The sequence below is a fragment of the Plecotus auritus genome (assembly GCF_963455305.1).
Source record: "Plecotus auritus genome assembly, chromosome: 2".
Taxonomy (NCBI): domain Eukaryota; kingdom Metazoa; phylum Chordata; class Mammalia; order Chiroptera; family Vespertilionidae; genus Plecotus; species Plecotus auritus.
Genome location: NC_137771.1, coordinates 21,322,798 through 21,350,749, shown reverse-complemented (window position 1 = coordinate 21,350,749; position 27,952 = coordinate 21,322,798). Strand labels below are relative to the sequence as shown.

General features: G+C 42.6%; 1 protein-coding gene across 6 annotated transcripts; it reads left to right on the top strand.

The window, feature by feature from the left end:
- The first annotated feature begins 26 nt into the window (after positions 1-26).
- On the top strand, positions 27-27,647 carry RNF19B (ring finger protein 19B). 6 transcript variants are annotated; one of them, XM_080655166.1, is made up of 10 exons: positions 29-797; positions 12,643-12,848; positions 14,048-14,192; positions 16,615-16,777; positions 17,419-17,533; positions 18,545-18,685; positions 19,751-19,958; positions 22,663-22,794; positions 23,832-24,330; positions 25,617-27,647. In XM_080655166.1, exons 1-9 carry the CDS (start codon positions 154-156, stop codon positions 24,289-24,291), a joined length of 2,214 nt encoding a protein of 737 aa, XP_080511292.1. In that variant the 5' UTR covers positions 29-153; the 3' UTR covers positions 24,292-24,330; positions 25,617-27,647. The 6 variants fall into 6 exon arrangements, with proteins under 6 accessions (XP_080511295.1, XP_080511296.1, XP_080511294.1 ...); XM_080655169.1 differs by lacking the exon at positions 22,663-22,794 and having other exon boundaries at positions 27-797; XM_080655167.1 differs by lacking the exon at positions 25,617-27,647 and having other exon boundaries at positions 14,051-14,192; positions 23,832-24,641.
- The last annotated feature ends 305 nt before the right edge of the window (positions 27,648-27,952 follow it).

Below are 27,952 nucleotides of genomic sequence, written 5' to 3'. Positions count from 1 at the left end.
TGCGCAGTGGGCAGCGGCGCGAGGGGCGGAGGCTTTATAACCACTTCGTTGAAGCTGCACGGTTTCTATCTCGGGGAGGGCGGCGGCTGAGGGGAGCTGAGGCGGGAGCTGTGGCGGCGCTGGGCGCCGCTCGCCCCTCGGCCTCCGGGGGCCATGGGCTCTGAGAAGGACTCCGAGTCGCCGCGCTCCACATCCCTACACGCGGCAGCGCCGGACCCCAAGTGCCGCAGCGGCGGCCGGCGCCGGCGCCTCCCCTTCCACAGCGTCTTCTCCGCCTCGGCCCGCGGCCGCCGCGCCCGAGCCAAGCCGCAGGCCGAGCCGCCGCCGCCGGCCGCGCCGCCGCCGCCCACCCCGGCTCCCGCCCCGGCCCCGGCCGCGGCCCAAGCCCCGCTGCCCGAGGCGCTGCCCGCCGATCCGGTCGCCGAGGCCGAGGAGGAGGCCGAGGCAGCGGCGGGGCCCGGGTTCGACGATGAGGAGGCGGCGGAGGGCGGCGGCCCGGGCCCGGAGGAGGTGGAGTGCCCGCTGTGCCTGGTGCGGCTGCCGCCCGAGCGGGCCCCACGCCTGCTCAGCTGCCCGCACCGCTCGTGCCGGGACTGCCTCCGCCACTACCTGCGCCTGGAGATCAGCGAGAGCCGGGTGCCCATCAGCTGCCCCGAGTGCAACGAGCGACTCAACCCGCACGACATCCGCCTGCTGCTCGCCGACCCGCCGCTCATGCACAAGTACGAGGAGTTCATGCTGCGCCGCTACCTGGCGGCGGACCCCGACTGCCGCTGGTGCCCGGCGCCGGACTGCGGGTGAGCGCGGGGGCGTGGCCGCCGGGGTGGTGGGCTGCGGCCGCCGGGACCCGCCGGTGCCTGGGAACTGGACCCGTGTGCCCCGCCCCCGGAGGGGCCTTCCACACCGCGTGTGTGTGTGTGTGTGTGTGTGTGTGTGTGTCCATCCCAGTGTGGAGGGAGAGCTGAGGGATGACCCACGGGAGAGGGAGGCGGCAACTGCGGTGCGTTTAACTGGTGGCCATCCCTAAGCCCAGACGAGTGCGGCGGCGGCACCCAACATCCCACCCCTGACCAAGAGCTTGAGGTGCAGGCTGAACGGTCGGTGAGGGAGCGAGCTATCCATCAAGTCAGGAGGCAGGGCGGTTTTTTGTCGGGTAAATGCCCCTTGGTCCAGAGGTAAGGGGTGCCTCTTACTGAGGGATGTATGGCAAAAGACGGAATGAGAATATCATCCTGAGGGGGCGGCACTTCGGAGGGGTGTGTCCATTGGGCTAGAGGCAGACTTAGCCTTGCCGCAGAAGGTGTGTTCTTCCTGAGCACCCCTGCTGAAAGTTGGGATGGAGGTGAGAAAGGACAGCTCACTGGGAGAGTCTGGGGCACCCTGAGCATTGTGTGTCATCTGCGCCAAGCTGTTGGGAGGCCCCCTGTGGTTTTCACGCTGGTGCCTCAGGCAGGGTGAGGAGTGGACCCTTTGTCCAGGAAGCAATGGGGCACTCAGAAGAAGGCTGTGGAGAGGTTGATATGGGAGGAGAAAATGTGTCTCCCAGTCCCTCTGATCTTGAGTTCTTGACAGTCTTTTTAATGCACCATGTATGTTGAATTTTTAAGGTCAGTGAGAAAATATGCCTCAACTGCAGAGACATAATACCAACAGATTTATCTATAGTGGAGACCCTCCTCCCTCATGTAAAAAAAAAAAAAAAAATCTGATTGTGTCAGTATATCCCATGAATGGTGGCATGCAGCAAAGGGGCTCCTCTAAGTGGTTGGGAGTCAGACGTGCCATTACCTGTTCTTTGACCTTGGGAAGATCATTTTATTCTTGTGTGTCATGTTTTGGGGACAGAAAGATGCTAAGGACTCCTTGCAGTGCGTAAATGTAATGCTAGTAAAAAGCTTCATGATCTTTGCTTCAAGGGAGTTAAGAAGGACTTTTAATTGTAGCCTGTATGTCAAGGCTGTTTTAAGATTTCCATGCTGCTGCCGTTTGTCTCCTTCAGAAGAAGTCGGCACAGACTGTTCAGGGGAGTAAAAAAAGTTAGCTGCTTCTATTTATCTACCAGACTTGTTTAGAGATGGGTGTGTTATTTAACCTCACTGAGATGAGGTTTCTAAATTACTCTGAAGTTGTTGTCAATGGTCCTGTGTTTATGGTAAGTCACTTTCACTTTCAGTTAATAAGTATCAGAAAGAACTATATAGGCTCTTAGAAGTTTTTGCTTTTATCTGGTGATCCGACTGGCCTTAAGAGGTTAACTTATATGGTATTCACATTTTACAGCGACTATTGATCTATTTTCTGAACCAAAGGAATTTAAATGAACACTGTTCACTTTGGAATAGTATATTAATTCCTTTTTTGAGATGTGAGTTTCCTTGAATTTTAACTAAGAAATGTGGCACCACTGATCATCTTTCTGGAAAAGTTTCCTTTTTGTTTATTATTCCTCTGAAGTCAAACTCTTGACGTTGTTCACATCAATAAAAAGGGACAGGAATTAATTTACAATCTCGACGACAACTCCAAACTATTCCTGATTTTGAAGTTATTAAAAAATTAGGCCATTTTCTATTTTAGCCAAGTATTGCATCTGTTGTCACCAGAGTTTATTTTTAATTAGTTAAAAGAATTAAAACATTTTTATGTATAACTTTTTAAAAATGTGTTGTCTGTGTGTTTAAAGAAGGTGAAGTCTGGGGAAAGAAAGCAAGCTGGCAACATGTGCCAGGCATACATAATTTAATTTGATCCCTGCAACATGATAAGATAAATTTGATCTAGTTTTATAGGTGAGGGAACCGAAGTTTAAATAAAGTGAGTGACTTGTTCAGAGTCATGTAACTAGTGTAAACACTGGTTTTAACTCTAACCAAGTTTAATATTCTTTCCTCGCAACCTCTGTTTTAGAAAGCATGGTTTGTCAGCATCATTGGGGATGCTAATGTTTGGGTCATTTCAACAAGTGTGCTCTAAGGACAACATTGAGAGAGCCAAGGATGCTAGAATCGATTTCCTTTCCTGATTCCTATTGTTAACAGCTCTTACCTACTTTATTTTTCTTACCTGAAATAAGCCTGATCCTTTCCTGACTTTAGAGGCTTAATGCTTGCACAGTGTTTTGAGATCTTCAGTTGAAGGTGTTAGATAAACAGGGAGTAACTTTAAAATTCTGTTACTTCCCAAACAGGTGTCTGGGTTTCCTGGGTACGTGGCCAATGGTTTTGCTTCTTTTTAATGCTGGGAGAAAATTAGCTTGTTTTGTTTTAATCAAACTGGTCTACTCTTCTGGGTCTGGTAAAAATCATGGATGAACACTAGGACATAGCCTAAGCCCCAATTATCTCTCCTCACACCTGACCATCTTTACTGTCCACAGATCAAGTTCTTACCAGCCAAATTTATCAAGTTCTCAAGGTGTGTTTGGCAGGGTGAGGGGAGTATGTAAGTGATCCTACAGAGTTCTGATCAATAGTTTCACTGTGGTTACTCATGATAATGAGAACACTATATATTAAAAGATTTCATGATTTGTTTGCAAAATATTTGTAGAACAGAGAAAAGTTTCAAGTTTTTCTTTTCCCATACTTGAAACAATTTTATTTTAGTTGTAAATAAGGGAACTAATTTTAGTGGGGAAACATTCACATTGTTATTTAATATCAATAAGTATAATACTACCAAGTATAATCTTTAAAACTACTTTTAAATGAAAATTTGTGGAGAAACCAAGATGGCAGCATAGGTAAACACCTAAACTGCTGCCTCGCACAACAATTTCAAAACTACAACTAAAAGACAAAACAGACATCATCCAGAACCACAGGAAGGCTGGCTGAGTGGAAATTCTACAACTAGAAGGAAAGAGAAAAGCACACTGAGACTCAGAGGAGCTGCAGGAGGCAGAGGTACTGAGACGCGCGTGCACGGAGAGGACTGGCAACTGAGTGTGCGCCTGGCTTTCTCAAGTGGGAGGGAGACAAAAGCTCCCGACTGAGCCAGTTCTGGGCGAGACTCTGGGGACCCAGACTCATTCGGGGAGAAACTGGACTGTCTGGCAGCGGGCAGAACTCGAGGGCAGCTTTCTCTCAGAGGTGCTTGCAGTGATTGCCATGGCACACTGAGACACAGGGGCCTATTATGGCAGGGCTGATGGGAAACCAATGCTGTCTGCTCCTCCCTGAGACTCCTCCCCATCCAAGCTGAGCACAGAGGCTTTTGCAAGTCTTCCTCGCATAAGGGTGTCTCCAGCACAGAAGTTCTCCCAGCATAGACACAGCTGATCCTCACAGCCAATTGGCCTGGAGGTCAATTCCTCCCTGTGATACCAACAACAATCAAGGCTTAACTACAACAAGACTGTGCACACAGCCCACAAAGGGGTGCACCAGGAGTGTCCACCTCAGGTAACTGGGGAGGCCGACCCACTGGGCCCTATAGGACACATAGCACACAAAGCCACTCTATCAACTCAGAGAAGCAGCCAAAATGCAGAGACAAAGAAACAGATCGCAAATGAAAGAAATGGAGGAAAGCAAATGACTGGATATAGAGTTCAAAACCACGGTTGTAACGTTTTTCAAGAATTTCCTAGAAAAGGCCGATAAATTTAGCGAGACCCTTGAGGATATGAAAAAGGACCAACTAGAAATTAAGCATACACTGACTGAAATACAAAATATTATACAAAAATCTAACAGCAGACTAGAGGATCGCAAGAATCAAGTCAAAGATTTGAAATACAAAGAAGCAAAAAACACTCAGCAGGAAAAGCAAAAAGAAAAAAGAATCCAAAATATGAAGATAATGTAAGGACACTCTGGAACAACTTCAAGCGTAGCAACATCAGAATTATGGGGGTGCCAGAAGAAGAGAGAGAGCAAGATACTGAAAACCTATTGGAAGAAATAATGACAGAAAACTTCCCCCACCTGGTGAAAGAAATAGACTTACAAGTCCAGGAAGTGCAGAGAACCCCAAACAAAAGGAATCCAAAGAGGACCACACCAAGACACATCACAATTAAAATGCCAAGAGCAAAAGACAAAGAGAGAATATTAAAAGCAGCAAGAGAAAAACAGTTAGTTACCTACAAGGGAGCACCCATACGACTGTCAGCTGATTTCTCAACAGAAACTATGCAGGCCAGATGGGAGTGGCAAGAAATATTCAAAGTGATGAACAGCAAGAACCTACAACCAAGATTACCCAGCAAAACTATCATTCAGAATTGAAGGGCAGATAAAGAGCTTCACAGATAAGAAAAAGCTAAAGGAGTTCATCACCACCAAACCAGTATTATATGAAATGCTGAAAGGTATTCTTTAAGAAGAGGAAAAAGGTAAATATAAAAATTATGAACAACAAATACATATGTATCAACAAGTGAATCTAAAAATCAAGTGAATAAAAAAATCTGATGAACAGAATAAACTGATGAATATAATAGAATTAGGGGCATAGAAAGGGAGTGGACTCACAGTTCTCGGGGGGAAAGGGGTGTGGGGAGTGCAGGAAAAGACTGGACAAAAATCGTACCCCTATGGATGAGGACAGTGGAGTGGGGGGTAAGGGCAGAGGGTAGGGTGGGAACCGGATGGAGGGGAGCTATGGGGGAAAAAAGAGGAACAATTGTAATAATCTGAACAATAAAGATGTATTAAATTTAAAAAAATAAAAAAGGGAAAAAATAAATATAATGAAACAAACAAAAAATGAAAATTTGTATAGTTCTTTATAATTTTCAGACTCGGACCTCATTCAGAAATAAGTAATTTTATTTTTTAATTTTTATTTTATTTTGTTTTATTCTTTTTTGTTAATCCTCACCTTAGGATATTTTTTTATTGATTTTTAGAGAGAGTGCAAGGGAGAGGGAAAGACAGAGAAACATCAGTGTGAGAGAGATAACATTGATTGGTTGCCCTCCACACACCCCCAACCGCCTGGGGTATTGAGCCTGCAACTGAGGTGCATGCTCTTGACTGAAATCTAACCCACAATCCTTCAGTCCGCAGGCCAACACTCTATCCACTGAGCCAAACCAGTTAGGCCCAGAAATAATTTCATTTTAGTTTCATACAGGTACATGGTAGTAAACTCATAAGGCAGAAACCGTGCAGAGAAGCTTGTATGGGACCCAGGGTCTCATAGCTAATAAATGGTGCAGTTGATCTTGTTACCGCTTCTAGCCTCTCATTGCAGAATCCCCCTGTACAGGACTCCCTCCCACCTGACTGCAGCAGGTAGTATCAGCTATAGGCCTTCCTAGACAACTGGACTGGACCATCCCATAAACAGGAAGCTCCTGTTTGTCTCTAGCATGTTTATGAGGAAAGACCAAGCTCCCAGAGCAAGGCAGATTTCTCAGTCAGTGAAGGAGGAGTTTTCCTCTCTGAAGCCTTCCTGGACCTCTTCTCTTAATTTACTCCATACCTTCTGTATCACAGCTCTTCACTCTATCTCCCTTATCCACCACCTACATCATCCTTCTCATCCCAATACATCTTTCTCATATTTGCCAAGATACTCATTCTATAGTGGAACATTTTATATCATGCTCCTGCTTAAAACTGCTCATACCTGACCTCTATAAGATGACTTCTATATCTTTAACTACAGGCCCAATGCACAAAATTTGTGCAAGGGGCTCGGCCCTCACCAGCCCCGGCTGCCTCGGCCCATTGCAGCCCTGCTGCCTCGCGGCTCAGCCCACTGGTCGTTCTGGAAGGTCGTTCTGCCATTCAGTCTAAGTGGCATAATAGCTCTTTATTATATAGGATAACTCATTATTTATATGATCTATCCTTATAATTTAAGCCCCTTTACACGCTTACACCCATCTTTTTATCTTATTTCCTATTTTTCACATATATCAATATTTCCCAAGATACGTTATAGGCATTACTGGAAAGAGAAGTGTTTTGTTATCAGATAAGCTTGGGAAATACTGGATTGAACAAAATAAAGCAAATTTAGAGCTTTCTGAGCTTCTTAGTTCCTTTAAGCATGTTAATATACACTGTAAATCTTGTTAATACTAATAATGCAGTGTAAGTCTTCATTCTGGTATAATTGTGCCAAACGTAATTACCAGAAAATGCTTTTGTTTTTCTATGGCATCTTTAAGGCGAAAGTGAAACTTTCCCTGACTATTTGCAGTTTGGTAAATTCCTTTAACAATTATTCTGTCCTGCCTTCTGTTAGTGTCCTTATTTAACAATGAATCTTGAACTCTGAGTACTTAGGGAACTCCTCTAGACTAGGATGTCTATATTCCAACTTTTCTCTCAATTAGCTCCCAAAACAATAGAATGAATAGTTGAATTTTGAGAAAAAAGATAAGGCATACAAATAGCTTGGTTTTTGGAGGAGAAACAGATAACTGGAGGGTGGCTGAGAAGAGGACGGACAGGTGATCATTCAACAGACACTTTGGAGAATTATATAGTGTTTGAACCTTAGGTGAGTACTAAATATTACAAAAAGGACTTAAAAGTAGTCCTCTTGACAGGGAGTTTGACCTGGTAGAAGAGATAAATGATTGATAGATAGATAGATAGATAGATAGATAGATGATAGATCGATAATTGTAACAAATACGAATCCTCTTATTGGATACATGAAAGGTTTTGCATGATGGTGTCAGTAAAGACTTCACAGCCCAAGCTGGTTTTGCCTGCAGACTGAAGGATCCCAGGTTCAATTCTGGTCAAGGGCACATGCCCGGGTTGGTTGCGGGCTTGATCTCCAGTAGGGGGTATGCAGGAGGCAGCCAATCAATGATTCTCTCTCATCATTGATGTTTCTATCTCTCTCTCCCTTTCCCTTCCTCTCTGAAATCAATAAAAATATATTCTAAAAAAATTATATTTTAAAAAATCAATGGAAAAAATATCCTCAGGTGAGGATTTAAAAAATTAAAATAAAACAAGAAAGACTTTACAGAGGAGGTAATATTTGGTCTGGGCCTTGAAAAATATGAGTAGGAATTAATATCAAGCAAACAAAGAAGTGGGCAGAGAGAAAAAAAATCTTAAATTAGAATGTTATGAGCAAATGTATGGAGGTATAAAAATACAAGACTAAGCCTTAAGTCTAGTTTGGTTAGCTTCTGAATGCACAATATGGGAGCATGATCTGGGAAGTGACTAGAGAGCAATCTGAAAAGGTAGACTGGATTCCAGTTGATAGGCCGGACTTATGCCATGCAAAGATCTTTAGGTTTGAAGGATTTTAAGCAAAAGAGTAACATGATAAATAACCTTTAGAACTGGAATTTGGATTGGAATGGGGAATAAGGAGACCAGATAGTAGTTCCTTGCAGTTGTCTGGCCAAGAGGTGACATGGGTTTGAATTAGGCCAGGAAAAAGAAGATAGTAAAGGTACAGTTTATTGTGACAACTTGACCCATATCTCCCACCCTTACAAGTGTTCAGGGTTAATTTGTAAATGAAGTTATCTGGCCTGGAGCTTGGAAGTACAGGAACACATTTCTTTATTTTTTAAAGTTTATCTTTATTGTTGAAAGTATTACGGATGTCCTCCCTTTTTTTTCCCCATTGACCCCGCTCACCCCTAGGCCTTCATCCACACTATTGTTTGTGTCCATGGGCTATGCATATATGCATATAAGTTCTTTGGTTGATCTCTCCCACACACACACTTTCCCTCTGAGATTCGTCGGTCTGTAGGAACACTTTTAACTACCAGGGTCTGTTGGAACATAATCAAATTCATACTAATGAGATGTTCCCCACCAGGGCTGAAGTTAGGTAATATTGTGGTCTAGCCTGTCACACATTATGATGTTTCCGAAGACTTGGGAAATTAACAAAATTAGTAAAAATGGTATGTATGAACTTAAGGGGAAAAAGGTATGCACCTGTATTCTTAGCAACATGTAATTTCCTGCATCTTCTATTTTAGCTTCTAATTAAGCAAACCTGAATGCTTGATTAAGCTGAGAGCAGGTTAGAGGAGAGGTTCCAGTGTGAGACCTGGGAGAAAAGAAACAAGATGGTCAAGGTAGATATGGCCTCTCAAGGATAAGGGTTTTTTCAACTACCTGGGGAAGAAGATTGCCCTATTTAGAACTTAGAAGTTTACTCCTAAAGTGGTTTTATACAAAATTTTAGGATTAAGCGATAATACCTGACATATTGTAAGCCAAATAGGTACATGGGTAAATTTAAAAGATTGCTTTAGGGCAGAGTAATGGCCCAGGTCAGGAGAAGAGCTAGAATGCCCTGGAGAAAAGTAAAAATACCTAAGCAGGAAAAGGTCTCTATCATTCATTCAACATAGGTATTTTAAACATAAATTAGAGTGCTAGACCCTGGAGATTAAAAAATGGATGATACTTTCCTTGAGTGTAGTCTGATTGGGGAAGTATGCACATAAACAGATGATTACGATATAATGTGATAAATATTATGAAGTAATTGTGTTTCTCTAGGGGCCTCTCATGGTACACCCATGCCAGAGTAAATTGCAGCCTCGAACCATTGCCCAGCCTCCTTAACTGTGAGCTGTGAGCACTGAAGACATTGTACAGTGTATGTGCGGGGCGGGGGGAAGGGGAGTGTAATGGTGCACAGGCATGAAGTAGGTAACCAGCTGCCTGGAGATGTTAAGTAGATTTTACAGAGATGATAACATTTGAGCTGGTTTTTACATGGATAAGTATTTGCCAGGGCAAGAAGTAAGAAAGGGTTATTTCTAGACAGAAGGAATAGAGTATACAAAGGCAAGGAAGTAGAACATTAACAACAACAACAAAAGTGCTATGATTTTATGCCATTCCTGTCAGGGCAAGATCTCAAATGCAGTTTCAGAACATGTTTAGTAACACTTGAAGGTGGCAAGCACCTATACCTCCATTTTGGGGATAGAAGCTAATGTTTGTATATTTTAATTAGCACAGTGTCACACAGTATGAGTCAGGAGCAAGGAGCTCAGACCAGGCGCCCAAAAACAGGAATGCCATATCTCGTGCCCTGAGTAATTCTATGTCATGGTAATAGATGGTGTTGGGTTCATGAGTATTTGGGTTTATTTTACTTCCTTAGAACCAAATTCTACACCCAAAATTGATATTGTAAGTCCTATCAAATGTTCTTATATTTCAAGAAGAGGTTGGGGAATCTGTGAATAAATATTTACTCCCACCATGTAAGGTAGGAATGGATTATGAAATACTCAAGGCTTCCTGACTGGTATTCTGTCTAATTTGTATCATTAGAAGTTGGCTTAATATTTTTCTGAGATCATCCAGTACCTTTCCCATTTAACACACAATAGCAAGCAAGTCACTTTCTTCAGTAAAAGCATTGTTTATCTTTAGTAGTTATTTTGCAGTTAGATTTGCTCAGAACTCCTACAGGATATGAATCATTTGCATTCATACATTGAGTTTGCTCTTTCTGAGAAGGGTTTTAATAGAGCATATATATAGATGATATCTTGTTATTGATAGTTTCAGTATCATCCTCAAATCAACTTCAGAATCTATGATAAAACTGAGAACTTGTGTTTCTCTTATCTAGTGTACATTCAAATAAACAAATAAACCATAAGATAAATTTAAGAAAACATGATTAGCCTTTTGTGTAAGTGTTTGAGGTTTTTTGTTATTGCAGGAGAGCATGGAATAGGGGACAACAAAACCCAAATAGTAATACCTAATCATGCAGTCATTGATCTGTCAAAAAATTGTGTAAAATTTAACAACTGCTGTTTTTCATTTGTTTCTTTAAATTACTTTGATTTTTTTAAACAAGTGTCCATTTGTTAGTGTAATCTGAGCATTTAGTTGACATACTTAGAATTAGAAAGGCTAATAGTTGAAAATATATTGGATTGTTTATGGGAGAGTAATTTTTGGTAAATCAACATGAGTTATAAGAAACAGTTTGGCCCTAACTGGTTTGGCTCAGTGGATAGAGCGTCGGCCTGCGGATTGAAAGGTCCCAGGTTCAATTCCAGTCAAGGGCATGTACCTTGGTTGCAGGCACATCCCCAGTAGGAGGTGTGCAGGAGGCAGCTGATCGATGTTTCTCTCTCATCGATGTTTCTAACTCTCTGTCCCTCTCTCTTCCTCTCTGTAAAGAATCAATAAAATATATTTAAAAAAAAAAAAAAGAAAGAATAAAGAAAAAGAAACAGTTTGTGCCCTAACCGGTTTGGCTCAGTGGATAGAGCATCGGCCTGTGGACTCAAGGGTCCCAGGTTCGATTCCGGTCAAGGGCATGTACCTTGGTTGCAGGCACATACCCAGTAGGGAGTGTGCAGGAGGCGGCTGATTGATGCTTCTCTCTCATTGATGTTTCTAACTCTCTATCCCTCTCCCTTCCTCTCTGTAAAAAATCAATAAAAATATATTTTTTTAAAAAAAGAAAGAAACAGTTTGATGCTGGTGCTGATACATTCTGAATTGCCCATCTTTATTGAGAATATGGGTCAGAAGAGAGGGGAGGAGATATGGCCTTATTTCTGTATTAATTGATGACATAAATGAGTGATATTCTTGGATTCTAGAGCCTGTCAAGAAAGAAGATATTTCAAAGTAAATATTTGAGAAGAAGAGGTGAGAGAGAGAGAGAGCAGAGAGAGAGAAAATGAGAGGGAGAGAAGGAGAAAGATACAGAAAGATAATATGAGCTTTCAGCAGAAGTTAACCATGAATCCATTTATAGCTGTTATCTCAGGCTGTGGTCAGACCAGCTTCACTTTAAAAATGAAAACGTAGCCCTAACAGGTTTAGCTCAGTGGATAGAGGGTTGGCCTGCGGACTCAAGGGTCCCAGGTTCGATTCTGGTCAAGGGCATGTACCTTGGTTGCGGGCACATCCCCAGTAGGGGGCATGCAGAAGGCAGCTGATTGATGTTTCTAACTCTCTATCCCTCTCTGTAAAAAATCAATAAAATATATTTTTTTAAATGAAAATGTATACTTGCTTTAGTTTTTGCGATAGCTTTTTATTTTACAAGTGTTCTGTCCCTTGTGTAAACAAATTCTAATCTCTTTAAATATAGCAAAACATCGGAAGGAAATCATTTCGTATCTTGTTATTTATGAAACTTGCTGAGGCAAACTGCTCCTAAAGCAGCTTAAACTATTACTTGGTATATGCTAGAAATTCAGGTGAAATATGATCCCCCTATTTTTTTTTCAGGAAATAAATGATTTGTGTTTTTAGAATTTCAAGAAGAAATTGACTTTCTCACACAGCATATGTTTTACAGTTTGTTAGGCACACTTGTGCATGTGTGTTCTTTTCTTTTTTTTTTTTTAATATATTTTTATTTATTTCAGAGAGGAAGGGAGAGAGAGAGAGAGATAGAAACATCAAAGATGAGAGAGAATCATTGATCGGCTGCCTCTTGCATGTCCCCTACTGGGGATCAAGCCTGCAACCCAGGCATGTGCCCTTGACCGGAATTGAACCTGGGACCCTTCAGTCTGCAGGCCGACGCTCTATCCACTGAGCCAAACCGGCTAGGGCTGTGTGTTCTTTTCTTTACATCACATGTGGTGGTGGGAGTGCCAGTGTGACTCCACTGAACTGATGAATATCTGTCTGTCTTGGTTCGATCATTCTTACCTTACTGATATCTCTTCCTATTTCCTATTTCCTTACCCAGTTATGCTGTGATTGCCTATGGCTGTGCCAGCTGCCCAAAGCTGACCTGTGGGAGGGAAGGCTGCCAGACTGAGTTCTGCTACCACTGCAAGCAAATATGGCATCCAAATCAGACATGCGATATGGCCCGTCAGCAGAGGGCACAGACTTTTCGAGTACGGACCAAGCACACTTCCGGTCTCAGTTACGGACAAGAATCGGGACCAGGTATAAATTGACATTTTCTCATTTGTCTCTTTATTTAATACTTCATAATGTGAGCCCAAAGCTGGGAGAAATTATATTACTGTGTAACGAAGTATTTCCTGGGATCAGAGATCAGAAAATATTTGGCAATACTTTCAATATTATAATTGATATGTAGCTTCCCTCTCTGACCATAATAGGTTATCCAACTCGGGTAAAATCGGAATACAACAAAATTGAATTCTCTGGTTTCTGCCTTCTTAGTAATATGTCCAGGTTGGAGAGCAATTAGGTCCTTTTACTGGAAGCTTTTTTAAAACTTTAATTGTGAGCAAAGAGACATTTAATTAGTGTTTTAATCTGTAGTGTTTTCCTACTAGCTTTAAGTGCATCACACTTTTGGAAGTAGGGTACAGATTGAAAGACAGGAAATATTAGTATGGATTAATGATTAACCTTAAAAGTAGGAATATCACACATTCAGTTCCAACCTTTACAAGTCAGAGAAAACATTTTAAAATGTCAGTGGGTTTATTGCCTTTTATAAATGTACTTACTTCACTGACGTCATTTGGGAGAGGCTGGTAGGAAAGATTTTACCATTCACTTTTTCCTGGCACAGCATAATCTCCTCAAATTGTCATTTTATAGGATAGTTCCTAGCTTGCTGTGAAGATTGCCAGGTGTATGCTACATAGCATACCCCATTGTTTTTAGGTTTTTAATTTGAAAGAATCTTGGGAAGGGACTGTGGGTTGCGGTAAGAGCAAATCACAATGAAACTTGGCTGAGTCCAAGAAATGAATTTCCTGAACTAAAGTTTTTCAAAACTTAAAGGCCAGTTCCAGTCTGCGGACTATTCTTCCTGCTTGACTCTACTTTTAATTGTGCCAGCCTTTTGGCTGACGAAATTACATTTTTCTTGAAACCATCTTTCTCTAGGGAAGTCTCCTTGCCGAGATTATGGCTCAAGTGGTGTGTAAGATGCCAGTTTTTGGGATAGGCAGCTTGATACAAGACAGGATCCATTTAATGAAATTTCCTGAGGTCTAGACATAGCCAGCCTTCCAGTGAAGTGGGTTGCACAATTTGGAATTCTCAGTCAAGGGTTCTTCACTGCCTCCTTTTTTATATATACTCCTATGATTAATAAAGTCTAACAAGGTTTAACTGGAGTTGTTTTTCTGCTTATTCCTCACCCCCCCACTCCCGCCCCTTAGCAGATGACATCAAGCCATGCCCACGATGTAGTGCTTACATTATCAAGATGAATGATGGAAGCTGTAATCATATGACCTGTGCAGTATGTGGCTGTGAATTCTGTTGGCTTTGTATGAAAGAGATCTCAGACTTGCATTACCTCAGGTGAGTTGAAAAATGTGTCCATTGCTTTTATAGTCTTATTGACTGAGGGAAAAGGATGTCAAAAAGATATCCTATATAATAAAGAGGTAATATACAAATTGACTATCACTCCAACACACAAGATGGCCACCACAAGATGGCCAGCAGGGGAGGGCAGTTGTAGGCGATCAGGCCAGCAGGGGAGGGCAGTTGGGGGCGATCAGGCCTGCAGGGGAGGACAGTTAGGGGCGGGCAGGCTGGCAAGGGAGGGCAGTTAGGGGCAATCGGGCTGGCAGGGGAGGGCAGTTAGGGGTGACCGGGCCAGCAGGGGAGGGCAGTTGGGCTTGGCCAGGCCTGCAGGGGAGGACAGTTAGGGGCAATTGGGCCGGCAGGGGAGCAGTTAGGCGTCGATCAGGCTGGCAGGGGAGTAGTTAGGGGGTGATCAGGCTGGCAGGCAGGTGAGTGGTTGGGAGCCAGCAGTCCTGGATTGTGAGAGGGATCCCAGATTGGAGAGGGTGCAGGCTGGGCTAAGGGACCGCCTCCCCCCCCCCCCCCCCCCCCGCACAAATTTCGGGCCTCTAGTATATATATAGTTGTCTGTCATGTCATTACCGCATAAGGAAACTGTAATAAAGTTCCTCTGAAGCGCCCCTCCAATCATGTTTTTTTCCAGCTCAGCAAACTTCCATGGACTGTTTCCATTACCTTCAAGATAGAGTTTAATTTTCCTAGCTTGGCTTTTAAGGCTTTCCAAGTTTGTCCCTAATCTACTTTTCTCCTTTTTCTATTTTGCTTTCATACATGCTATATTCCAGATACATAATCTAGGCTTGTGTTCCCTGTGTCTTTCTGTGCTACCTTACCTCTCCATACTTGTTCACAAAGTTCTTTACTTTGCCTGAAATGCTTTCTGATCACCTCTCCCAGCAACCCCATTTTTTAAAAATACGTTTTTATATTTATTTATTTATTTATTTATTTATTTATTTATTTATTTAAGGGAGGGGGAAGGTGGGGGGAGAGAAACTTTGATGTGAGAGAGAAACATCAATCAGTTGCTTCCTGCACATACCCCAATCAGGGATCAAACCCGCAACCTTGGCATGTGCCCTGATCAGGAATCAAACCCACAGTCCTTTGGTGTGTAGGATGACGTTCAACCAACTGAGCCACACCGGCCAGGGCACCAGCAACCGTATTTTATCTCAACCTGTTCCATTCTTACCCACTCTTCAAGGGCCACTTAAATGGTATTTCATCCGTGATGCCTTCCCCGGCCTTTTCTGCCTCATTTTTCATTGATAGTCCTTAAATGTTTCTTTATGAATGTCATCATTACTTTTACTTCATGTACATGTCTAATTTTGCTAAACTATATTAATTCTTAAGGCAAGAATTACCTTTTTCTAGTTCATTGCATGTATAAGTTTTCAAAGAATTTATTGAGTGAATATTAAAATACTGTCCTGAAGGAGTTAATATTTACAAATTTAATACTTGTGTGGATGAAACACTTTAATTTCTAGTTTAGCAAACATTTGAGTACTTATAGTCTACCAATTAATAGAGATATAAGGGTGGATAAGATATGATCCCTACTTTCAAAATTGCTTATCCCATCTGGTAGAGAAGACAGGACAAAGGAAGAAAGCAAAAATGGTTGAACTTGCCCTAGCCAGTTTGGCTCAGTGGATAGAGCGTCAGCCTGCGGACTGAAGGGTCCCAGATTCGATTCCAGTCAGGGCACATAACCTCGGTTGCGGGCTCCTTCCCAACCCAGGCCCTGGTCGGGATGCGTGCAGGAGGCAACCAATCGATATGTTTCTCTCATATCAATATTTCTTTGTGTCTTTCCATCTCCTACTCTCTCTAAAAATCAATGGAAAAATATCCTCGGTGAGGATTTTAAAAAAAATGGTTGGACTCAAAAGGGGTGAGGGTAAAAGTAGCCAAACTCAAGAGTATGAAACTGACAAAAAGGCTGTGACAATGTATTTTTATGTCCATTCCTAGAAATATGGTTTGCAATATCTGTTGGCTATAGTAGACATATGCCAAGAAAACTTTGCAAATTAGTGTTCAGTAGCAGCAAGGCACAATGCAGTTTGAATGAGGTGTCAAATGTGTAGGTTATGCAAGATCCCAAGTAGTATCAGTCAGGAAAGCTGGGTCAGTATTGGTGGGTTAGGGAGGATAGAATTCAGAAAAGATAAGAGATTTCAAGTCTGGAGATCTGCCTTTACAAAAAATAATAAAGTGCCCAGAGCTGCATTAGTCTGGCCTTGTCCTTTGTTCCCTCATGTAATATATTCATTTCCTGTAACTTCTTGTAACTGTTAACCACACCTATTGAAAAGAAGGTTCTTGCTCTTATCAAGCCCTCTGGTGACAACAGCTGCATTTATTTGTAATATTGACATTAACTTCAACGTTTCCTCTGCAGTCCCTCTGGCTGCACATTTTGGGGCAAGAAGCCATGGAGCCGTAAGAAGAAAATTCTTTGGCAGCTGGGCACATTGATTGGTGCTCCGGTGGGGATTTCCCTCATTGCTGGCATTGCCATTCCTGCCATGGTCATCGGCATTCCTGTTTATGTTGGCAGGAAGGTAAGACATTGAGTTCTGTGCATGTTCCATTTTCAGGTTTGTTGGTAAAGGTTTGAAGGAAATGGGGGGAGGGGGAACTATGTTTCAGAGCTGCCTGAAAACCAGCTGGTTCTTGGATAAAAATAAACTTAATTTCTTAAATGGATTTTCATAAACCCCCAAGAGATCTGAAAGTTCTTATTAACATCCTGGGCCTGGTTTGTCTCAGTCTGTGACTTAAAGGTGAAACGCTTACTTCGTCCTCCTGAGTTATTTTGTCTCTTCTTGGTTTAACTTTCTCTATATTTATATCATCCTCGTCTTATTAGATTAAAAGTGAGAAAGATGCTTCTTTGGGGTGGAGGATATTTTTTATTTTTTATTTTATTTATTTATTTTTATTAAGGTATTATATGTGTACATATCTTACCATTGCCCTCCCCCCCCTCTCCCGTACGTGCCCTCACCCCCCAATGTTTTGCATCCATTGGTTACTCTTATATGCATGCATATAAGTCCTTCAGTTGATCTCTTATTTCCCGGGGTGGAGGATATTTTTTAATATACATAACTTATATGGGGGATATTCACTTGTTCTTTTACTTCCTTGGCAAAAAGATTGATGTCCTAACCTGTGACCTGGATTTTTTTCTTATTCTTAGATTCATAGCAGGTATGAGGGAAGGAAAACCTCCAAACATAAGAGGAATTTGGCTATCACAGGAGGAGTGACTTTGTCGGTCATTGCATCCCCAGTTATTGCTGCAGTTAGTGTTGGTAAGAAGCTGGCCAGGACCATGACCCCACTCTTCCCTCTCTTCTCCTCCTCTCTTCCTCCCCATCAGCTTTCTAACTATAGCAATGTAACCAACTGGCCAGATGTTTCACCCTGGAGGCCCCTGTATTTTATGCCAATCCTACCTTGTGAGTTAATTCTGTTAGGTACTGTGATTATGATTATCAACCACACTAAATCATCAGAGTTAGGAAATCTTTCAGAGAAGGTTGAATTAAAGAACATTACTTTAAGGCCTAGTTTTTCACTTTTAGCTTCTTTTTTTCTCCTCTTGCAATGGAACCCACAAAACAAATTACTTTTATTTTGATTTGATTAATGCCTCACACTATTTTTGGGAAGCATGAGGGTTTGTTTCAGAATAATAGTAATGTAACTAACATTTATTGAGGCTCTCCATGTGCCAGAAGCAGTTCTGAGTGTTTCATATGTATTAATTCATTTAATCCTTACAGCAGCATAATTGTAACAGGAAGGTGCAGTAATTTGCCCAAGGCCATTTAACTGAGACATAGTGAAGGCACTCTGACTTCTGAGCCTATGCTCTTAACAACTAAGCCATTCTGCCTCACCTAGCAGTAAGATTTTGGAATTAACACTGGGGTGATCCTAACGTGAAGAGTCACTTGTTTAGTATTTGGTTATTGATTTGTTTTTGGATTAGCACTTCAGCAGGGGGAAAGTTAAAGCAACATACACTTACTGTGCTGGGCACTGTACATACATCCCCTTTTGATGGTTGACAGCCCTGGGAAGGTATGTCCAAGGTCATATGGTTAGTACATTGTAGCCAAGGTTTTAATCTAAGCCTTTCTGATTCTAAGGCCAGTTGTCATTCTGTTAGGACCAGTCTGCCTCTTTGGGATAGCCATCTTCTTTCTGCCTTTCCTTGGCTCTTTCTAAAGTGGTTTGTCTGTGCTCAGGCTGGGAAGGGGAATTTAGGACAGTTGCAACCTGATGGCCTGCTGACATGTTTCCTTATCTTCCTCCAGGTATTGGTGTCCCCATTATGCTGGCTTACGTCTATGGGGTTGTGCCCATTTCTCTCTGTCGTGGAGGTGGTTGTGGAGTTAGCACGGCCAATGGAAAGGGAGTGAAAATTGAGTTTGATGAAGATGATGGCCCAATCACAGGTAAAAGGAGGATTTTTATTCCCTTTGGAATTTATGGAACACAGGATAAAAATCAGTAAAATACAGCACATTTACAGAGAGATTGCTATTGGATTACTTCAGATAATGAGCTTGGTAGGGGGTAAAGTATTTTTAGCTTTTCATTTCTTTGTTCCAGAGTTATTAGGTTAATTCCTCTGGTACTTGCTTCTGTGTGGCAGGTACAAACCTGTAGGATTCCAAGTACCCTGGTAATAGTAGTGATTATAAAAAAAGTCTTAAATCTGCACAGTGCTTTATAATTTTCAGAGGACCTTACACAGTTATTATCTCACTTGGTTTTTTACAACAACTTTCTAAAGAGAAAGGGTGAGGGCTCTTATTCCCCATTTAATGGGAACTTCTTTAAGCTTTTGTCTCAACATCTATTAAATGGGTTTAAAGAGCTTCTTCAGAGCTGGGATCAGAGCAAGTCTTCTGACTTCTACTTTAATGTTTCCACTTTATCACAGAGTTCCTCACAGGTTTTTCAAGCTTCCTACTAGAATCAGCACATGACCTAAAACGTATTATGAAATCTTCATGTTTGATTAGCTGGCATCTATGGACTTGGAATCAGAATTTTTGTTTTGTGTGACTAGCCATGATGTGGACAAGTTATTTAGTTCTAAGCTTTTGTTCCCCTAAAATTGGGGCTATTAGTGCCTAGTTATTGGAGAGATTATATACAAACTAGAGGCCCAGTGCATGAATTCGTGCACAGGTGGGGTCCAACAGCCCACCCTGATTGGAGGCGGGGCTGGCTGGGGGGAGGGGCCTCAGCGGTTGGCCAGCTGGCCCCACCCCCTGGTCTAACTCCTGATGGAACTCCCAGTTGAGGGGACAATTTGCGTATTAGCCTTTTATTATATAGGATATGTAGTAAAACCCCTGGTGTTTGGTGGCTGCACATAGTAGCTGCTCATTAACTGAATAGATAAGTATTTTTCTATGTGAATATTTTCTATTCTGAAGAGTCATTGCAGAAAAATGCCAGACTATTGATGCTGTGCTATCTTGAATTGAGATCTTGGCTTCCATTCCCAGTGGCAGATGCCTGGCGAGCCCTTAAGAATCCCAGCATTGGAGAAAGTAGCATTGAAGGTCTGACCAGTGTCTTGAGCACCAGTGGAAGCCCTACAGATGGACTCAGTGTCATGCAGGGCCCATACAGTGAGACAGCCAGCTTTGCAGCCCTCTCCGGGGGCACCCTGAGTGGTGGCATCCTTTCCACTGGCAAGGGAAAATACAGCAGGTAAGCAATAGGTAATTTCTGCAGAACCAGTTGGAATTATAACACAGCATTACCTGTATGAGCCATTTTTCTGTGCCAGGCATGTCCCATGTATCATCTTATTTTGATTTAATCATCAGTGGGGTTTTTTTGTTTGTTTGTTTGTTTTTATTTTTATAATTAGAAAACAGACTCAGAAAGGTTAAGTGACTTACAAAAGTTCAGTGTTCTTTCCACTTATTCCATGTAAAGAATAACAGTTAGATCCTCCCTCTGCTATATTAGGCTGCCTGCTTCATAAAGGGAAAGCACGCATTTTTTGTAGAATTTCCAAGACTTTGTTCTCCATTAGGCTGAACAGTATTGTCACTGGCCTTCAGTTGAGCAGCATTTATGCTGTATCTTGTTGGCTTATTGGTCCTGTCATCTTCGTTACCTTCCTATTCCCATTTGGTAGGTAAAGAGAATCAATTCTGTGAACTTGTGTTGAGAATATGTAAAACTTTATGACTAAAAAAAGTGGCGACTTGCTTGGTTATTTCACCAGTTAGACAAATGAGAACATATTTAGAGGAACTTAACAGCTGTTACTTGAGAAGCAATTAGTTGAGTGCACTGGAGACAGAGGCCTGGGGAGGCCTAGGAGGGGTTGGGGCGAGGCAAAATAAGTTAGGGAGGCAGGGGAGATGGTTGCCTTCAGATATCTGAAGGGCCTTGAGCTGGAAAAAAAGAATTAAACTTGTGACTCATGCCAAGAGGTAGATTAAGATGACATGGCTAGAGGGAAACCGATTTTGTTTCAGTATAGAGAATATAGGGAACATCTCTATAAGAGTCCAAAGAAGGAATGGATTACCTTAGTAAATACTTAGCTACCTATCCTTGGAAGTGTTTAAAGTGAGACCAGATGGCCATTTGGCTATTAGGAGTTAAGCAATAGATGGCAGATGGACTTGATCCCACACCTGAGTGCTTGTCAGTCACCTGGAAGCCTGTTAAAAATAGATTTCAGGGCCCTATCCCAGTATTAGTAAATTAGAATCTCCTGGAGTGGGAATTAGGGGTCTGTATTTTGAAAAGGCCTGGGAGGGGTGGGGGTGAAGCAAAACAAGTTCGGGAGGTAGGGGAGAAGGTTGCCTTCTATCATAGTCATTGCACGAATGAGCACCTGAGAACCACCTAGAAAGATGGTCTTTGTGAAAGGCCTCTTCCAGCCGAGAGTGAGTGTGCGGCAGAGCTGAGGCTTTTCCGTTGCACGGCTTCGTTTTCCTGGACTGTGGAGTGTTGAGGGGCATCTGAAGCTGGAGCAGCACAAGGAAGGTGCAGGCAGGAGGCTGGAGGTTGTTTGAATGTGCAGCTGCAGGCTGCTGCTGACCCATCTGCGCCTCATGACTGGTTGTCTCTTTGTTAGGGGATCCCGCCCCCACATTCTGGAGAATTCACTGTTGTGCTTTCTTAAAACCAACACCCCTATAAATAAGCAGACAGACATAATTGGAGACTGACTTGCTGAAACTGCAGCTTAGCCAGTCCAGCTGTTCCAGTTCTGTGAAAGCTTTCTGTAGGAAGTGAATGAGTCAGATGGGTTTGACTGTGAAACCCATTATGAGGAAATACTTAAGTGTACAGCAGAATGGTATTGGAGCCAAGAAAGGGAATAGGTATGGGTTCTTAGCCATGAGACACCATTGGAAAGGTTTGCTGCTCTTGAAGGAGATTGGCTCCTGTATGTCCTTCAGTTTCATAGGTGGGGGGTAATTTGCTAAATGTTTGAGTTCCGAGTATGTGTAAAACATGGAGGGTAAAGTGAATGAGATGGAGTCTTTCCTTTTTGGAGCTCTCAGATGACTGGGAGAGATGTGTAAATTGATTAATAAATAGGTAGGTGTTGTAGGAGCACTTAGCAGGAAGTGACTGGGAGAGTGAGGGAAGATGGTACTTTCTTTGTTAAGGACTGAGTATGAGTTTGTCATCTTGAGAAAGGAAATTTCCAGAGAGTGGGAATAGCATGTGCAAAGTCATGGAGGTATAAAATGTGTGTAGGGGCCCGGCCAGTATGGCTTAGTGGTTGAATGTTGACCTATGAATCAGGAGGTTAGGGTTCGATTCCCAGTCAGGGCACATGCCCAGATTGCGGGCTCAGTCACCAGTGTGTGGTGTGCAGGAGGCATCCAAACAATGATTCTCTCTCATCATTGATATTTCTATCAGTCTCTCCCTCTCTCTTCTCTGAAATTAATTTTTTAAATGTGTATAGGTGTGTAAGGAAAATAAATCCCGAGTGATTATGACTTGAGACCTGTGATGAGAGAGGAGCTGGAGAGAGAGCTTGGAGGCAGATCAGGAAGACCTTAAGTGCCTGTTGTCAATAGGGAGCCGAAAGAGGACCTGCTCGAGTGATCAGATCTTTGTCCACACTGGCACCGATCTGGAAGTACTTTAATGTGGACTTAGGGCTACTGCAGCGGGTGCCCATTTCAGTTATCCAGGAGATATTGAAGGCCTCAAGTTAAGCAGTAGCAGTGGGGACAGAAAGGAGGGGACGATTTCAATAGATATTTAAGAGAAAAAAATGTGTGGGCATCTACCTTGAGCTGTTTGACAATTGGAGAAGATCAGATCAACTCAATTTGCAAGAGAATAATGGAAGAGATGTGTGCCAGGAAGCAGACTGTCTTGGAATACCCAGGTCTCATATTAACTTGAACGTCCCCTCTTTACACAGGTTAGAAGTCCAAGCCGATGTCCAAAAGGAAATTTTCCCCAAAGACACAGCCAGTCTTGGTGCAATTAGTGACAACGCAAGTACTCGTGCTATGGCCGGTTCCATAATCAGTTCCTACAACCCACAGGACAGGTATGTGACCAGTCAGATGCCCAAGAGAGGTTGCATTTTTGGGTTAGGTACTAGGCCTTTAGAAGCTCAATGCCTTATGTTAGAGCTGTGTGCACCATCTAGTGGGATATATAGTGCGTGTACCTGGTGACTTCATTGAGCAAGTTCTTGGCAGCTCTTGATTGATTCTTTTTGTTAGCACTTAATTTTTAGAGGTTTTTTTTCTTTCTTTTCTTTTTTCCCCCTTCTCTTGGCTTTTGCAACAGTATAACTATTCACGTGGAACTTTAAGAGTTAGATTGGTGTTCATTGATGTTTGTAGTCTATGGTTTCTGCTCTCATGTTGCCCTTTGCTTGATGTGGCCCCTGTAGCCTATTTCTCTATTTTTGAGAAGCTAGTGTATCTGGTATGGTATGGTTGCAGCACTCCCTTCTGGGGACTTTCTGGTTTCTTCTAATTGTGGCGCAGTAGTAAAAAGCTATGCATCTTCTTTCACTTTCACATTTGAGTAAGATAGTGTGAGGCCCTGACATTTAGTTAAATTTTAGAAGGACTTTTTTTGTTTGAAAAATTGGCAGATCCCTGGCAGGTGTGTGGCTTGGTTGGTTGGAGCGTTGTCCCATGAACTGGAAGGCTATGGGTTCGATTTCCGGTCAGGGCACATACCTAGGTTGTGGTCTGATCACTGGTTGGGGTGTGTACAGGAGGCAACCAATTGATGTATCTCTCTCAAGTCGATGTTTCTCTCTCCCTCTCTCTCTCCATTGCTCCCTCCTCTCTAAAATCAATAAGAAAAAAAGAAAACTGGTTGATGACAAAATTATTTTTTAAAAAAGGAATTGGCAGAGGTGTACGTGTGTGTGTTTTAAATCAACAAAAAGGATCTAATTGTTGTTCATCTTGAGTGTTAGATTAAATTTTTATTTTCGCTAAAAGTGAGCTCTAGTCTATTTACCTATGTTTTTGGCCTTCCTAATCCTGAACCCACAAACTGCTTTTACCAACAGGGATAGCATGACCCATGCATGACTCAGCATAGTGGGTTTTGTTTCCACAGAGAATGCAACAATATGGAAATACAAGTGGACATTGAAGCCAAACCAAGCCACTATCAGCTGGTGAGTGGAAGCAGCACAGAGGACTCGCTCCATGTTCATGCTCAGATGGCAGAGAATGAAGAAGAAAGTGGTGGTGGCAGCAGTGGCAGCAATGAAGAGGATCTCCCCTGCAAACACCAAAGCTGTGAACAGAAAGACTGCCTGGCCAGCAAACCTTGGGACATCAGCCTGGCCCAGCCCGAGAGCATCCGCAGTGACCTGGAGAGCTCAGATACGCAGTCAGATGATGTGCCAGATCTCACTTCAGATGAGTGTGGCTCCCCTCGCTCCCATACTGCAGCCTGCCCCTCGACTCCCAGAGCCCAAGGTGCGCCGAGCCCAAGTGCCCATATGAACCTCTCTGCCCCAGCTGAGGGGAAGACTGTGTTGAAGCCAGAAGGTGCAGAAGCCAGAGTATGAAGTGGAATGAATGCTCCTGTTCCGAGAAGCACACTTGTTGTAACTGCATCTTTTGGAATTTTCTGGGGGGTGGGGATGGAGATTTATGTATTTTATTTCAAAGATTCTCTGGTCACAGGTTTTACCCAGGGAAATTCTGAGAAATTTGCAGTTTCTTACAGATAAAACATGGGAAATTTTGCCCTTAGTCCCACAGCCCACCCTCCCCCTTTTTTAAGTTTTAATTTATTGGTTAAACTAATTGGTGGCAATCCGTGAGGTGTGTCAAAGAGTGTACAGATGTATGTGTGTATATTGTATGTATGCTAACATTACTGAAGGACACGTTTTAATAAAGATTTCTGTTGTAATTCAGCTCATCTCATTCCTTGGCTTGGGTAGTCCTACAGAGCCAAGGGTTTGAAACAGACCACTACTTCTTTAACAGTCTCTAGATCTGACTGTTTCTAATCTCAGGAAAACGGGATTGTATTCTAATCAGACTGCAGTGGAGTCATCTATAACTAGGGATTCCAAGCATAATAGGAAGCCAGCCAGGCTTCTTTTGGACTGTGTAGTCAGACTGAAGAATTAGCTGAGTCAGCCAAATAGAGAAGCTGTAGATTAAAATGAACCTCGTTTGCCCTCTAGAGGCAGCTGTGCAGTTTTCCTGTTAAAATTTTATTTACCCTTTTCTGTATTGTAGTCACTACTAGAAATGTGTTTCCAGACGAGGGAAGGATGGAGTGGCAATTCCCAGTGAATATTGCAGGATTATAAATTGGGAAACAGTATTCTTACTGGAAGAAGAAATGTACTGATTCTGCATAATCTAATCACTAAGCAATAGCCTGGGTGTTTGTTAAGCTGTCAGGTACACATTCCTTGTTCCAAAAGCTTTCTCAAGTTTTGCAAAGTTAGTTTAAGAGGGACTAAGGAATCTGACTAAAGTTTGTCGTGAAAGGACAGAGAAGAAATGCCATCAAAATCTCAACATACTTAATTTTATCTGATCCTATAAATTTGTCAGAATTGAGCTAAATTGGTACTACTTCAGATTTTGGCTCTGTCTAGAATAATGGTCTAAGAAATGAACACTCATGCACAAGTATAGCAGAGAAAGTTAAAGATTCATGAGACGTGATGTAAGATTCCAAATTTGGCAGTAACTTACTTTGTGATTGTGTGAGATGGCGGAGACTTCTTGCCCTTAATTTCTCCGGCTCAGACAGTATTTAAGAAACTTCCAGTACCAAGCTCCTCTAGCACCTTAGCCCTGGGCCCAGAGGAAGAATTGCAAACATCCTTTCCCTGAGGACCAGATAGCTTTCTGTTTCCTTTCACAGATGCACCTGCTCTTTGTCTTCCTGGCCTGTGCTTTTCTTCAAGAGGAGGATGAGTCTGGACAACAGCCAACCTGGAAGATTCTTTTCTTTGGGCATTGCAGCCAGACTTAACACATTTCCCTGCACCTGGAACTGGAAATGCTGTCAGTGGACTTTGGGTCTCTGGAAAAAGGCACCCTACAGGGTGTCCATGTGTGAAAAAGGAAGCCTGTTGGGGGAAAAAGGCAGACAATCTGAAATGCAAATTATTAATTCTCCACTTGCAATTCTCTTGAAGCCTCAGGAGAGCAATTAACTTGGATAAAATCAAGGAAGTCAGTTGGAGGGGCAAGCGTTTGCAGCCAAACCTGTATTCTTACCTGGGCCCCACTTCTTATTGCTGTGAGACTTTTACAACTTACTCTGAGTCTGTTTTCACTTCGCGGAAATGGGGATAATGATTCTAATTATGGGGTTGTAAAGATTGAGATGGTTGTAAAGATTGAGACTGAAAATGCTTTTGGTAAGAGCTCATGCTTTTTCCTTAATAAGAAATAAGGAAAGGGAAATTATGGGGGTCTTCTAAGAAAAGCCCAAAACTCTAGACCAGGTCACGGAAAACTAAATTTATTCTAATCCTTTGCAATACTCCTGTTGTGTCTTCTAGGCATTAGCAGATGAAAAACCCTTCACCACCACTGGGAGACCAGGAGTAAGGCATCGGGAAAGTTGGCCCAGTTATTTATTTATTTTTATTGACTTGAGGGAGGGAGAGAGACAAACCTTGACTTGTTGCCCTGACCGGGGACCAAACCCACAACTTTGGCATACCAGGATGATGCTCTAACCACTGAGATACCCAACCAGGACCTAAAAGTGGGTCCGTTTAGAACGTAGGGAATGTTTTAAGTAGAGCTTTCATTCATACCTACTATGTTTCAGGTATACTATGCATTAATGAGGAAAATAAAAGTCTGTCCCCGTAGAACTAACATCATAGTGGGGAAAGGTGATCAGGTACATAATCTGGATGGGGTAAGTGCACTAAAGAAAACAAAGCAGGGAAGGTGAAGAGAGTGGCAGGTGGTGCTACTATCCATCTAATTATTTAGAGGATAGAATAGGCCTCGTCAACAAGGTAACGTTTTATCAGAGTCCTGAGTGGAGTGAGAACCACGTGATACCAAGCATGAGGAATAAAGTACAAAGGCCCTTTGGTAGAGCATCCTTAGTCTGTTTACTTACACACACACACACACACATACACACACACACACACACACACAGCATACAGGCCTGTATGGCTGGAACAAAGGGGACCAAGGAGGAGAGTAGTAGATTAGGTTGAAGAGGTGGCTGGGAACAAGATGTGTAGATTAGCAAGACAACTCTGAAGACAAGGAAATGTTAGGTTCCTCTCAGGCCAGGAAGAGGTAATCTTCGAAGCCAGACAGATGGGCTCTTGTGGTCAGCTTTCAAAGGGGCTAACGCTGAAAGGGCATGTCTGGTCACAAGTCCTACTTGGGCCAATGGGAAGAAACTGGATATGGGAAATGGATACTTATTTATTCCAACCTCTTTCTAATGTACTTTTTGGGACCTAAACGGTCTCTGTGGTCTACTAGTTAGAATAGAGGCTTATGGGGTATTAATAGGTTGAATCGTATCCCCCAAATACGTTGGAGTCCTAACCCCAATACCTCAGAATGTAACCTTATTTGGAAATAGGGTTGTTGCAGGTGTAATTAAGATGAGGTCATACTGGAGTAGGATGGGCCCCTAATCCAATATGATTGGTGCCATATAAAAAAAGGAAATTTGGACACAAACACTCACAGAGAGAACACCATGTGAAGATGAAGACAGAGATCGGGATGATACAGCAGAAGCCAAGGGGTGCCAAAGATTGCCAGCGAAACGTCCAGAAGCTAGGAGAGAGGCCTGGAACAGATTCTCCTTATAGTTCTCAGAAGGAACCAACCCTGCAGACACCTTAATCTTGGACTTTTAACCTACACAACTGTGAAATAATAAAGTAGTGTTTAAGCCACCCACTTTGTGGTGCTTTATTACGGTATACCTAGCAAACTAATACATGGGGGTCAAGTAATTTATTTTTTAAAATATATTTTTATTGATTTCAGGGAAAAGGAGAGGGAGAGAGAGATAGAAACATCAATGATGAGAGAGAATCATTGGTCAGCTGCCTCCTGCATGCCCCGTACTGGAGATCGAGCCTGCAACCTGGTCATGTGCCCTGACCCTGAACTGGTTCATAGGTCGACATTCAACCACTGAGCCACCGCGGCTGGGCAGGGGTCAAGGAATTTAAAAGGAATTTTGGCCTGGGTCTGTCC

Excerpts from the sequence above, each read along its gene's own strand:
- RNF19B (XM_080655166.1), top strand. The coding sequence starts at position 154 with ATGGGCTCTGAGAAGGACTCCGAGTCGCCGCGCTCCACATCCCTACAC. Across the intron at positions 14,193-16,614 it reads TCAGACTTGCATTACCTCAG|TCCCTCTGGCTGCACATTTT; the intron begins GTGAGTTGAAAA and ends TTTCCTCTGCAG. Across the intron at positions 22,795-23,831 it reads TCCTACAACCCACAGGACAG|AGAATGCAACAATATGGAAA; the intron begins GTATGTGACCAG and ends TTGTTTCCACAG.